Here is a 13,985-nt window from a genome sequence, read left to right as displayed (position 1 = left end):
TCAATACCAAGAAACCCATTCTGTGTGTGAGTGCAGCAATCTCCATACATGTTTACAGATCTGTGGAATGACATGTCAGTTCCTACATGAACTAGGTAAAGGTGTTTCCAATTCACATTGTCTTGTTTGAAGACTATAATGAGTTTTGTATTATCACTCATCTACTTTTATATATTCTGGAATATGTCTGACACAAATAAAATACATCAACGCCCATGTGATGGCCAAGACAGAAATACTGTGGAATTTGATTTTGGTTTTCCACAGCGACCTCGTCGAATATTAACATGTTGTTTCACTTTACTTTTTCTTGCAGGGGGATTTCACAGCTTCAACTGGATGTCATGTATGTTGCACCATCAACACTTTGCAGTAACCTTTGCAGCTGAAACAGCGGTTTTGAAAACACTCAAACATGTTGAAAGCGGACTCCACCTGGGTGTGTTAGTGGCGACATGGTAACATTTGTCTTGCTGCAGCTGGCTGGACCTACAGCTATCAAACCCAAGATTGTCAGGTAGAAGTAGCCCTCTCTTCTACTTCTTATTCCAGTCTTCTACAGCATTGGAGAAACAATAGCTTACAACAAAGTCTTTGTGTTGAGAATGCTTCACCAGCTCCACCATAATACCGACTGCATCTGGTTTTGGTGTGCAATGGTCTTCTAAAGCAAATACATATATCAGAAACGAAGATGCAAAGACCATGAATTTTTGGTCTACCATTCACTTTAATGCAGCCTGAGGACGATGACTACAGCGATGAGGTGATGCATGCAGCTTGTTGTGACTTTGGTATTCTAGAGATTGGAGTGAAAGCACTCGTAACAGTAACATTATTATGAGTGTTATGAACAAAAAAAAACACAGTTTCCTGTAATAAAGCCGGCCTTTGTGGCCGATTGGTTCTAGGCGCTTCAGTCTGGAAGTGTGTGACCGCTATTGGCGCTGGTTCGAATCCGGCCTCGGTTATGGGTGTGTGTGATGTCCTTAGGTTAGTTAGGTTTAAGTAGTTCTAGGGGACTGATGACCCATTTGTTAAATCCAACAGTGCTCAGAGCCATTTAAACCATTTTGAACCTGTAATATACATACCTTTATTCAACAGCTATACGTAGTGTGTACTACATTAAAAAAAACTATAGATTCTTTCTTTATCTTCACACCAGCACAGAATTTAGTAAGTAAAGCTTTATTGGAAGCACTGAATTCTGTGTGTATTTCTCCCAAACTGGTGATTGTTCCTTTAGTTTCTTCTTTCAGCACTGTATTAATGCAGTGTTCTAAATTGTCTGCATGCACACTATACTTACAGAGATTGTTGACAATGTCTTTATTCATAGTTTGAACACAATGCAACCAATTCTTCAGACTTTCCAACACAAGGGATAGCACCATCAATAGGCTGAACAAGTCTGTAATGATGGAGTGTTGCAGATAAATGGATCACCCACCAGATCTCACCATGAATCCCACGCCATTGTACAGTGATTTTATTGATTGTGACAGACCAGCACAGTAAATGTCTGGAGGTGATGGAAATAGATAATACTCAGAGGTCGTTTGTTGATTTATATAGGGTTCTGGGCGACATAGTTCATCCCATTCCAACTTAATGATCTGCACGTTAACTCTTCTTGGTGAATTTTTTATCGTTAACACAACACAGCGGTCACTGTCCACTGATGCTTCTACACCAGTATTTAAGTGCTTTGAACACCTATCTGTTAAAGTCTAAGTTGAAGTGAAAAAGTACTAGAGCACTGGGAGGAATCGATAGCTTCTCATGCAACACATCAATACCCTGTCCTTGCGATAACACCAGAATTTTCTGGGATGGTGCATATGTTAGAGACCAGTGTTGACCAGCAGGGAATCCTTCTTGGAGTCGGGGCCTTACTCGGTGTCTTCAATACAAAAATCGACTAGTGGGATTAATAACAGCAGTTCGTTTCAGGGCTCTAACATGCTGGTGAGGTGGGCTGTGGGATCCTCCAGTGCTGCTGCTGCCACTGCTGATCCCAACAGGTCAGAGCTAATGCAGCTCCCCACAAGCTAGCAGTGACTGCTGATGGACTGAACACACTGGAGGTCGCTGAAAAAGGAAGAAGGAGAGGCAATAAGCATCCCCAGACAAAGACATGAAGTTGAACAAAGGTGTGTACTTGCTCTTACACTTCTTCAGCAACACAGAGAATGATGATGATCATGGTTGCTGTTGGTGCTTCTTGGTTTTTCCCCTCCCTGTTGCAACGAGACTGGATCTTTCTGATATTCCTGACATCGCAGTCACATAACTAGGCATAGCATTTCAGCATTCCTATTGGTTCCCACCAATTTTCAGGCTGTGCTGGGGGAAATGCCAGTTTCCTATTGGTTCCCGACAGTAAAAGACTCATTTCAAGCTTCCTCACTCGAGACCCATTCATCATGATGAGGACCTCTGGTTCTACATCTACATCCATACTCCGCAAGCCACCTGACGGTGTGTGGCGGGGAATACCATGGGTACCTCTATCAGTTCTCCCTTCTATTCCAGTCTCGTTCGTGGAAAGAAACATGGTTTCTTCTCGAAATATATGTAGGAGAGAGCAATATACTGCTTGACTCCTCGGTAAAGGTATGTTCTCGAAACATCAACAAAAGCCCGTACCGAGCTACTGAGCATCTCTCTTAAAGAGTCTTCCACTGGAGTTTATCTATCAACGCCGTAACGCTTTCGCAAGTACCAAATGTTCCTGTAACGAAGCTCGCTGCTGTCCGTTAGATCTTCTATATCTCTTCTATCAACCCTATGTGGCACGGATTCCAAACTGGTGAGCAGTATTCAATCAGTGGGCGAACAAGTGTACTGTAACCTACTTCCTTTGTTTTCGGACTGCATTTCCTTAGGATTCTTTCAATGAATCTGTCGGGCATCTGCTTTACCGACGATCAACTTTATATGATCATTCCATTTTATATCACTCCTAATGCCAACTCCCAGATAATTTATGGAATTAACTGCTTCCAGTTGCTGACCTGCTATATTGTAGCTAAATGATAAAGGATCTATCTTTATATATATTCGCAGCACATTACACTTGCCTACATTGAGATTCAATTGCCATTCCCTGCACCATGCGTCAATTCGTTGTAGATCTTCCTGCATTTCAGTACAATTTTCCATTGTTACAACCTCTCGATACACCCCAGCATCATCTGCAAAAAGCCTCAGTGAACTCCCGATGTCATCCACAAGGTCAGTTATGTATATTGTGAATAGCAACGGTCCTATGACACTCCCCTGCGGCACACCTGAAATCACTCTTACTTCGGAAGACTTCTCTCCATTGAGAATGACATGCTGTGCTCTGTTATCTAGGAACTCTTCAATCCAATCACACAATTGGTCTGATAGTCCATATGCTCTTACTTTGTTCATTAAACGACTGTGGGGAACTCTATCGAACGCCTTGCGGAAGTCAAGAAACACGGCATCTACCTGTGAACCCGTGTCTATGGCCCTCTGAGTCTCGTGGAAGAATAGCGCGAGCTGGGTTTCACACGACCGTCTTTTTCGAAACCCATGCTGATTCCTACAGAGCAGATTTCTAGTCTCCAGAAAAGTCATTATACTCGAACAAAATACGTGTTCCAAAATTCTACGACTGATTGACGTTACAGATATAGGCCTATAGTTTTGCACATCTGTTCGACGTCCCTTCTTGAAAACGGGGATGACCTGTTCCCTTTTCCAATCCTTTGGAACGCTACGCTCTTCTAGAGACCTACGGTACACCGCTGCAAGAAGTGGGGGGGGGGGGGGGGGGCAAGTTCCCTCGCGTACTCTGTGTAAAATCGAACTGGTATCCCATCAGGTCCAGCGGCCTTTCCTCTTTTGAGCGATTTTAATTCTTTTTCTATCCCTCTGTCATCTATTTCGATATCTTCGATTTTGTCATCTGTATGACAATCTAGAGAAGGAACTACAGTGCAAAAATGGTTCAAATGGCCCTGAGCACTATGGGACTTAACTTCTAAGGTCATCAGTCCCCTAGAACTTATAACTACTGATACCTAACTAACCTAAGGACATCACATACATCCATGCCCGAGGCAGGATTCGAACATGCGACCGTAGCCGTCACGTGGTTCCAAACTGTAGTGCCTAGAACCGCTCGGCCACCCCGGCCGGCAACTACAGTGCAGTCTTCCTGTGTGAAACGGCTTTGGAAAAAGACATATGGTATTTCGATTTTTAGTCTGTCATTCTTTGGTTCAGTACCATTTTGGTTACAGATTGTCTGGACATTTTGATTTGATCCATCTACCGTTTTGACATAAGACCAAAATTTCTTAGGATTTTCCGCCAAGTCAGTACATAGAACTTTACTTTCGAATTCGTTGAATGTCTGTCGCATAGCCCTCCTCACACGACATCTCTCTTCGGGTAACTTTTGTTTGTCTACAAGGCTTTGGCTATGTTTATGTTTGCTGTGAATTTCCCTTTGCTTCCGATGCAGTTTTCTAACTCGGTTGTTGTACCACGGTGGCTCTTTTCCATCTCTTACGATCTTTTTCGGCACATACTCATCTAATGCATATTGTACGATGATATTGAACTTTGTCCACTGGTCCTCAACCCTATCTGTACTTGAGATAAAACATTTGTGTTGAGCCGTCAAGTACGCTGAAATCAGCTTTTTGTCACTTTTCAAATGGTTCAAATGGCTCTGAGCACTATTGGACTTAACAGCTGTGGTCATCAGTCCCCTAGATCTTAGAACTACTTAAACCTAACTAACCTAAGGACATCATGCACATCCATGCCCGAGGCAGGATTCGAACCTGCAACCTTAGCAGTCGCACGGTTCCGGACTGAGCGCCTAGAACCGCGAGACCACCGCGGCCGGCTTTGTCACTTTTGATAAACAGAAAGATCTTTCTACTTTTTTAAATATTTCTATTTACGGCTGACATCACCGATGCTGTAACCGCTTTATGATCACTGATTCCCTGTTCTGCATTAACTGTTTCAAATAGTTCGGGTCTGTTTTTCAACAGAAGGTCTAATATGTTATGGCCACGAGTGGGTTCTCTCTGTTTAACTGCTCAAGGTAGTTTTCAGATAATGCACTTAAAAAAATTTCACTAGATTCTTTGTCGTTGACAGTCTCCCAGTCTCTATCTGGTAAATTAAAATCTCCGCCCAAAACTATAACATGGTCGGAATATCTACTCGAAATGTTTCTCAGATTTTCCTTCCGGTGTTCTGCCACAACAGCTGCTGAGCCAGGGGGCCTACAGAGACATCCAATTACCATGCTTGAGCCTGCTTTAACCGTGACTATCACCCAAACTATTTCACATTTCGGATCTCCGTCAATTTCCTTCGACACTATTGTACTTTTTTTCGTTATAAACACGCCTCCCACTTCACTGTCCAGAATGTCTGCGGCATACATTACAATCTGAGTTTAGAATTTCATTACTGTTTACATATGGTTTCAGCCAACCACAGTGGGAATTGTGACCATTTATTAACGAGAGCAGTTCTGTTACCTTTCTGTATTCGCTCCTGCAGTTTACTATTACCACGTTAATATCGTCATTCCCTGTTGCGTTTTGCCTACTGCTACCTTGTCGCGTCTCAGGAGGCGTCTTGTCGGGCTTAGGGAGGGAATTGTCTAACCGAAAGTACCCACATGTGCACTACCCTTGCAGCCGCTTCCTGCGTGTAATGCACGACTGACCTATTCACGGGGACCCTACATTTCTCCACCCGATAGCGGAGGTCGAAAGATTTGCACCCCAGATTTCCGTAGAACCGTCTGATCCTCTGGTTTAAGTCTTACACTCGGCTCCAAACCAGAGGAACGCCATCGGTTCTGGGAACGACACTACAAATAGTTAGCTCAGATCCCACCCAGCGAACGAGGCTTTCAGCCTTCATCAACTCCGCAAACCGCCTGTATGAACTGAGGATGACCTCTGAATCCGGACGGCAGGAGTCATTGGTGCCGACATGAGCAACAATATGCAGTCGGGTGCACCCATTGGTCTCTATCGCCACCGTCATGGTCTTCTCCACATCTCGGATGAGACCCCTCAGCAAGCAGACAGAGTGAACACTGGCCTTCTTCCCCGACCTATCCGCTGTTTCCCTCAGGGGCTCCATCACCCGCCTGACGTTGGAGCTCCCAATCACTAATAAACCACTCCCCCCATGTGCCTGCTCGGACCTTGCTGAAGGAGCGGCCACATGTCCACTCACAGGCAGAGCGGGAGATGACACAGGGCCAGTCTCCACACTGACACTCCGCCTCGTGCGAATCGAACGCCGCTGAACGTGCCTCTCCACTTGGAGAGAGTGTGGCCCAACCGCGCCTGGTACCCGCGAAGATATCTCGACAGCAGGGAGCGTGAGTGAAGCATGTAACACCAGTGATGCACCATGTGACGCACCAGACTCCTCACTGCCGCTACTCTCCGAGGTAGCAGCCTGAATACGGCTGACCGTGGCCATCAGCACGTTCAGCTGTTCGTGAACAGTGAGCAGCTCCTCCTGCGTCCGTACACAGCAGTAACACATTCTATCCAGCCTAAGAAATCAACAATTTACTGTAGAGAGTTAAGTAATTAACTTTAAACTAGACTGCTAATTCACTAAAGGTGGCTAATAGCTCACTAAACTGTGGTTACTCGACACTTCTTGTTGGAAACAATGAAAATAAGCACTAACTGTCTCTGGACTCTATTCAAAACAAACACAAAATCTATGGAACACTATTACTAGTTCTCGAAAATTAAAGCTTCCTAAAAGCAAAAACATACGGAAAAAGAAGTGAAAAGTAAGAAAAACACAGTTAATACTTAAATTTACGTAGCTTGCTGCACATGATATGTGAAGCAGAAGGCAGTTACGACGACACTGGCTGTACTGGCACTACAGCTGACAGGTAGTCTGAAGTAGTGTAACAAGACAAAGTTGTCTCCTGTACTTTGGTTGACGAGCCATTTCAAAAGACACAAACAGCTCCTTCACATGCAGTAGTCTCTATGAGTCATGCAATGCATCGTCAACCCATTCCTCTGCATCACCATTATTTCCTGAGAAATATTGCCCCTATGCTCAGCCATTATCCTTCTCTTCCATACCTTAAGTAAGAGGCTATGGACGAAGTCCTCAGATGTTTGCTTACAACAATTATGCATATTAAACTCGTCTCTGTCCATTACCAACATCTCGTCAATGGAGCACATTTCCAGCCAAAAATAAAGATAGCACCTTGCTCTCTAGCCTATTCCCCACTAATGTACAAGCAGAGGAGGGGAGACAGTATTAGTACAATCCAATACATTCTCCCTCTCCAGATGCTGAGCACAAGCCGAGTCTTCTTCCTCCCAACTCACAACTGGTGGAGAGGAGCAGCCCTGCCTCTCACAGACTCATTAAATAAAGAATATGCGTACAGAATTTTATATATAAACTGTATATCATCTGCAGTGTAGTTGGTATTGATTTGAATTTCTTGTCATGAAATTCTTCCACATCAACAGCTCAACACAGTCTCAGCATTTCCCGCCAATTTCCAGATAGGAAGGGGTTGGAAGGACCAGTGCAGAGGGAAGAGGAGTTCAGGTGGGAAGAGTAGGAGATATCCAAGGAAGGGGACTGGGGATTTCCAAGAGAGGTAGGAAGAGAGGTGAGGGGCTTATCAGAATTATGAATTAATCCTAAAGAGTCATAAATCTGTTATTGCAATGATAGGTTAAGGGGTAGGGAAGGAGTATAATTTGCCCCTAAAAGTATGCTTGCCTTTGAACGCATACAACCTACAGAAAGAAAATGAACCAGAAAGAACATTACTCCACTACTCTGATGGACCACAATGCCAAACTCGTTGCTGTCCCCAAACATCTAGTGGAATATTTTGTTCTTGGCGCATCAGTTCGGAACCGTGCTGCTGCTACAGTCGCAGGTTCGAATCCTGCCTTGGCCATGGACGTGTGTGGTGTCCTTAGGTTAGTTAGGTATAATTAGTTATAAGCTATAGGGGACTGATGACGTCAGATGGTAAGTTCCATAGTGCTCAGAGCCATTTGAACCATTTTTTGAACATTTTGTAATGGATAAATGAAAGTACTGCAAAGAAACCTATGATAAATTCAATTTGGCTCGCAATAGGTAAGCGCCAAAAAGCACTCCTCTCACGACTGGAGCCCTTAGGTTTATGGCAAAATGTGGCATAAAGCCACCTTCACAGGTGACAAGTGGGTGGTATTCTGACCTACAGTATGGCTGTTGTACGGGGTGCTCGAGTTGCCAGTCCATATCACGTAATTTACAAAGTGATTGTTATCGTCCACTTGGTGCAAGAGCCATTTACAAATATTTACTCGTCGAATTCGATCTTCTGGCCGCTGATGCTGAATTAATGTATAGTGATATGGATGGAGTTCGTCATCGTGCAAAATTTCAACGAACAGTCTTTGAGACATCGGGGAACTTCTTGCAATATCACCGATGTTTCACTACCATCTTTGATGATTTGTTTCAAGAATTGCGTCCTCTGATGGTGGAGTACGTTTGGTCGCTGAACGACCTCTGTTAATTGCTTGTGGTCGAAGATTAACGGTTTCCGTGCAGGCGTTGCTCCAGCATACGCTAAACATTCTCATCTGGACGGCGCCATTGGAGGTACCGTCCAGTAAACGCACGTACATCAGCGTCAGCTTGGTTATCGGATGCACTCAGCACCTAAAGCATATCGAAGTGTCTTCGTTTGTGTACTCCAAGGGAGGCCGCCCTACATGAAATCGACAGGGCCAGTTATGGTTGGACACTGCGCTGTTTGTAGACACATGTGAGCACTTTAATGGATCCCATTGTCATGTGATAGGCTATAGGGATGAGACAAAACGATCTCCTGCTTGCTAACAACGAAAATTAGGCAACGGACGTCTAAAAGATAAAAAAGGAAAGAAGGAGGATTAGGAAGGAAGAGGATTTGAGGATGATGGAGGTACGAAACGACCTTTCCAGCACTGGAACGAACATAGCACAGCTCAGCGACAGCTTCAGATGTTGAGTTCCATAGTGCTCGGAGCCTAACAACTTTTCTTTCTCGTTTAACAGCCTAATGACATTTTGTAAATTTTTAAATCAGCTTAACAGATTTATGTAAGTTTGCTAACCATTTAGCACAATTATTCATTATTTTATTTGTGTAGAACTCTAAGGATTTCTTGATACCAAGTCGTCCTTCTTGTATTTTGTGTATAGTAAGCATTTGTTTTAGATGGTAATGATTCTGTAGTAAGTGTATAGAATATGCGTCTGTGTCCACATTTTCACATTCATTGTCTTTTTTTGATGGACTGACATCTGACGCTGTAATGTAATCAATTTCTTTCGACAGGTACAGCAGTAATTTTGAGCACAAACCTTTATTTCCTTCCTCCTTCCACTTTTCTTTCAAAAAGTTGCCCGACCTAGAAATATTTGTATGAAATAATATTACATTTTATGATTACTGAGCCAGTAGTTACGGAAGCTTTTACTTTTGTAGCTGTATTTTGACAGATATTTGTACGAAAATAGTATAATTTTTATTCTCTGTGTATGTCTCCTTTGCGTTAAACGTTTTCATCGTGTTTCCTTACCTACAATAATGTGTAACGCTGATGTAAAGACTTTCGTATATATATTAACATGCAATCTTGATTTTTATTGGTCAACATTAGCTGTGTATTGTGGACTGGTCGTGAATGGGAGCAGAAATTCTTTCTCTTTTGGAACCTTACACAGATATTTGTTTGTAATGTCATGTTATAACATAAAAAAATTTTATATTTTATTCTATCTTAAGTATTTACTCATTTGTGACAATGGCTGCTAGTTATGTCTCATGCTGAATCAGAAATTCATGGGCATATTTAGGCAGACTCTCCCGCAATGTACGGACTTATTTTTACTACAGCGGCATCTTACCTCACTCCGACTGGATTTACGCAAATATTTCAAAAACATTTGGCCAATAAATGATACGTTTTCACATTACTATGGCATTTTATAGTATATTTATTGGCGACTGGCTCTGTGTTGCATCCTCTTCACAAAGATACCACTACAATGATATAAATATTTTTGCACTGAGCCTTCGACAAAACATGTTTACTTCAAGACACGCTTCGACGAGATTTATTTATTGATGTACTGGATACACTCAAATTAAAGACGAATTTCACTGGGTGTATACAATTTAACAATGGCAACATAGATTTGGGAATGGTGCCCAAAACTGTGACTTTACTACATTTGTTTTCTTACTGATGCTTTGAGCACGTTGAAATTAACCGACTGTTGGTGCTCTTGTGCACAATGATTGGAAACGATTTGCTGTCGACTGTTTATGCACTTATGCACGATTATTTAAGAGAATTTATCATGGACTGTTTTGGCCGAGCGCACAATGATTTGAGACCATTTTCACTGTATTTTAGGGCATCTGTGCACGTCAGTTGAAAACAATTCGTAAATTATGAACACTGTCATCCTCTATGCTATTTACTGTTATCATTATTTCCATTTATGTACTTCGCGTTTTAACTTCGTTAGCGAATTTTGCAGTCTAATCATTGTTGATCATAAATCTTATTCCGCAAAATTGTGGCTGGAAAGGCCGAGGGATAGTGTATTAATTTTTGTAGGAGTACACGCTCGTAAGGTTTGAATAGCTGACATGCAAGAGCAGCCTCGACAGGGAGGCTGTGACGCACAGAGATGGGTTAGAGGTGATCCTTGCCAAGATGCTCGCAAAAATATCTGTTGATCGAGACGGAACAGTTGGTTGAGCTTTATTGCTAGATGTAAACAGTAGAGTTTTAGTTTAGAAGTGGCAATGGACGCACAATGGAGATTTGTGGAATTATATAATGAAGCAGTAGAAGACGTATTTCGAAGAAAAAAGAATTGATTTTTACAATACTACTATTATGATTCTGCAGAATGGATTACAGGTAATGATTAAGTTTCTTTCATTTGCGGCAGCAGTTTGATAATGCAACATTCTTAGTTCTTCAGGCATCCAGATACTGGAAGCTTTTTGCTTTTTGCTTTTCGTGTTTTTGTTTGGATTTATTGATCATTGAGTGAGAAATGGATTTAAGAATTAGGTTGTAGAATTTGTTTAAGGAGAGAGTATGCATGTGACTTTTAATTTTTGTAAGTTCAGCTTTTGTAATTCTTGGATTACTGGTTGGTATTTTCAGAGAAAGCTTAAGTGTTTTTGAAATGTCACTAAATGTTATGAAATCAAGAAATAGGAATTGGAATTGATTTCGTTTAAACCAGAGTCTTTGTCCACATCCCCATGTCAATTAATTTTCAAATTATTTAAAAACGGTTAAAGAATTATGATCTAAAAATGACAGCAATATTTTTACATTATGTTCTGCTTCTGTCCCTGCAGCTACCATTGGCCGTCCTGTTACTAGACGCACTGCAGCTAGGAGAGCAATTTGCGTCCAGGTAAGACAAACTGTGAAAATAACCGATTCATCCTTTAATTAAATTTTACGAGCACGAACTTTGCGTATTTTTTCCCAATTCGTAGTACGATTTTGTGACTGCAGTAAGTTTCAGACAGGGCATGGTTTTCTTAAGATTCTCGCAGTTAGATTTATATATGCATTTTGGTAGTTGACTTTTTGTCAGTAACATTTAGCCTTATGCTACTTGCAGATTCAGATTCACTTTCAGATCAATTTTCACTCGGAAAAAAAAACCAAATAGAAACAGATAACGTTCACCATGAGATGACCATTATGTGACTCTCTTCGTGATAGCAGCTAAACTGGCGTGATTATTTTCCTGTATAAACACAAACAAATAAGCTCTGCTTCCTTAAGAGAAGCATTAATTCAATTTAATGTCAGTGCAGTCTGACGTAGTGGGCTGGCTTATGTGGGTACTGAGAAGATCGTTAGACGTTTTGCTGCTCGACCATATCAACAAAGGAACGACCAGACACCCAGCTGCAGTCCCTCCAATCAGTGAAGATATGTAAGAATAGAGACTGAAGATCAAGAGGTATATCTGTGAAGGTAGCGTTAGACCGCAAGGAACAGCGTGTGTTAACCCAAAACGGGGGCATAGAAAGCTTTAAAGTATGTAACGTTGAAGACCAGCTGGTGGTGCTTGTCAGTTCTTCAGTTTCCATGGAAATAACTGTGTGTTGGCCATTGCTTGTCACAGATCACGATGTGGCACGCTGCTGAATAGGCGACATTGTATTGTGCCTATGGCGTCCTAAGAAGTTTGTGCAGTACTCTTCTCCCGTGAGGACTTTGTCAAAGGCCATGCTGTAGGACACTGTTGCGTAGGTGACGTTGCAGAGTGACTATTGTTGGCGTCCAAAGATGTGTGGAGATTACGCTTTGCCAATGGAGACGCTGTCCAGGTAGATGTTACTTCGGCTGAATTGGCGTTTATCTCGAAATTCTCAACGTTTTGCTTAGAGAATACTGTTATACATAAAAGACTGGGAGAATTAGACGACATTTGCAATAATTATAATAGGCGAGAAAACCATTGTAGCACAAGGAGAAAAAAATTTACATAATTATTTAAATTTATTATAAGAGATAAAAGCTTTTTTTCCTCCTGTAACATACAGTATTAGTATTTCGAAAACATAAAAAAGTGTGATGGAGTCAACTGGTAAAAACGAAATGCGTAAAACCTAACGGTTTCAATAAAATGCTGTATAAAGAAAAGGGTTATGTACACTTATCAAGTGACAAAACGAAGCAACAATCCCTGTTTGCAGATGATGCTGTCATTTACCGTCTTCTAAAGTCATTAGATGATCAAAAGGAGCAGAATTACAATACTAGCCATGTAGGAGTGACTAGGTAAATATTTGTAGGTATTTTTATAGTCTTATATCATACGGTTACACTGAGTGTTCCCGATAAACGTTGGTTTGAAATTATCCGTTCTAGGTGGCAGTGTTCGAAATATGGTAAATAATTTCTTTTGTGATAGGTGACAATTTTCTTTACTGACTTCATTGTTGAAATGCTTTCATTTCGCAACAGAAAAATTTGACTCTATTTATGCACCAGTATTTGTAGGGTATCAATTAACATTTGCATTACAATTATATAATCCGCTGCTTCATTGCATGTAAATATGCTGTATCCTGCTATAACTATATTCTTCAGTTCTATTAAACTACACTCCAATTTCCTTTTTTATGTTCTCCTTTATTGAAGCTATAACTATTTAATTAACATTAACATGGTTAATATTTTATATTTCTAATTATTGGGACTGTATTTAGGATTTTTTTACAAAAAGTGGTATTTATATCTTACTAAGTAAGTGTATAACTAACACTGAAATATAATAATGCTTCAACCATCATGGCGTCCTTTCAATATATAGGAATCAAGTATTGGAAGTTACACTGGTACCACAGGTAGTGCAGCGGTAAATGTTGTTGTGTATTCGCGATCGAGGCGCCTAGTAAGGTGCAAGACACAACAGGTGCCCGATGTGAGTACGACTCCATGTCCTAAGATGTCTGCTTCTTTCTCTCCAGGTTATTCTCACTTCCACATCTATTGTGTCACTGGACAAACAACAAACTGAGATGAGACATTCTAGAAATAGAGATCAATACACATGTTATTTCGTGGAATATATTTTCTCAGTTATAATAATTTCACGTAGACAGTTACAAAAACATACACTCTGTTCAAAATGTTCAAATGTGTGTGAAATCTTATGGGACTTAACTGCTAAGGTCATCAGTCCCTAAGCTTACACACTACTTAACATAAATTATCCTAAGGACAGACACACACACCCATGCCCGAGGGAGGACTCGAACCTCCGCCGGAATCAGCCGCACAGTCCATGACTGCAGCGCCTAAGACCACTCGGCTAATCCCGCGCGGCGTACACTCTGTATATCGTGTGTATTTTCGTAACTG

General features: G+C 41.5%; 1 protein-coding gene across 2 annotated transcripts in view; it reads right to left on the bottom strand.

Moving 5' to 3' along the window:
• Positions 1–12,669: 12,669 nt before the first annotated feature.
• LOC126187593 (B-cell receptor CD22-like) overlaps positions 12,670–13,985 on the bottom strand; it is a 173,807-nt gene continuing 172,491 nt past the window's right edge. For both annotated transcript variants that reach the window (XM_049928777.1, XM_049928778.1), the window contains exon 9: positions 12,670–13,621. In XM_049928777.1, coding sequence (XP_049784734.1) covers positions 13,619–13,621 — 3 coding nt within the window. In that variant the 3' untranslated portion in view covers positions 12,670–13,618. The remainder of the gene's footprint in view (positions 13,622–13,985) is intronic.

This window comes from Schistocerca cancellata, chromosome 5 (genome assembly GCF_023864275.1).
Source record: "Schistocerca cancellata isolate TAMUIC-IGC-003103 chromosome 5, iqSchCanc2.1, whole genome shotgun sequence".
Taxonomy (NCBI): domain Eukaryota; kingdom Metazoa; phylum Arthropoda; class Insecta; order Orthoptera; family Acrididae; genus Schistocerca; species Schistocerca cancellata.
Note: the sequence above shows the minus strand (reverse complement) of the source record. Positions and strands in the feature narration are given on the sequence as shown.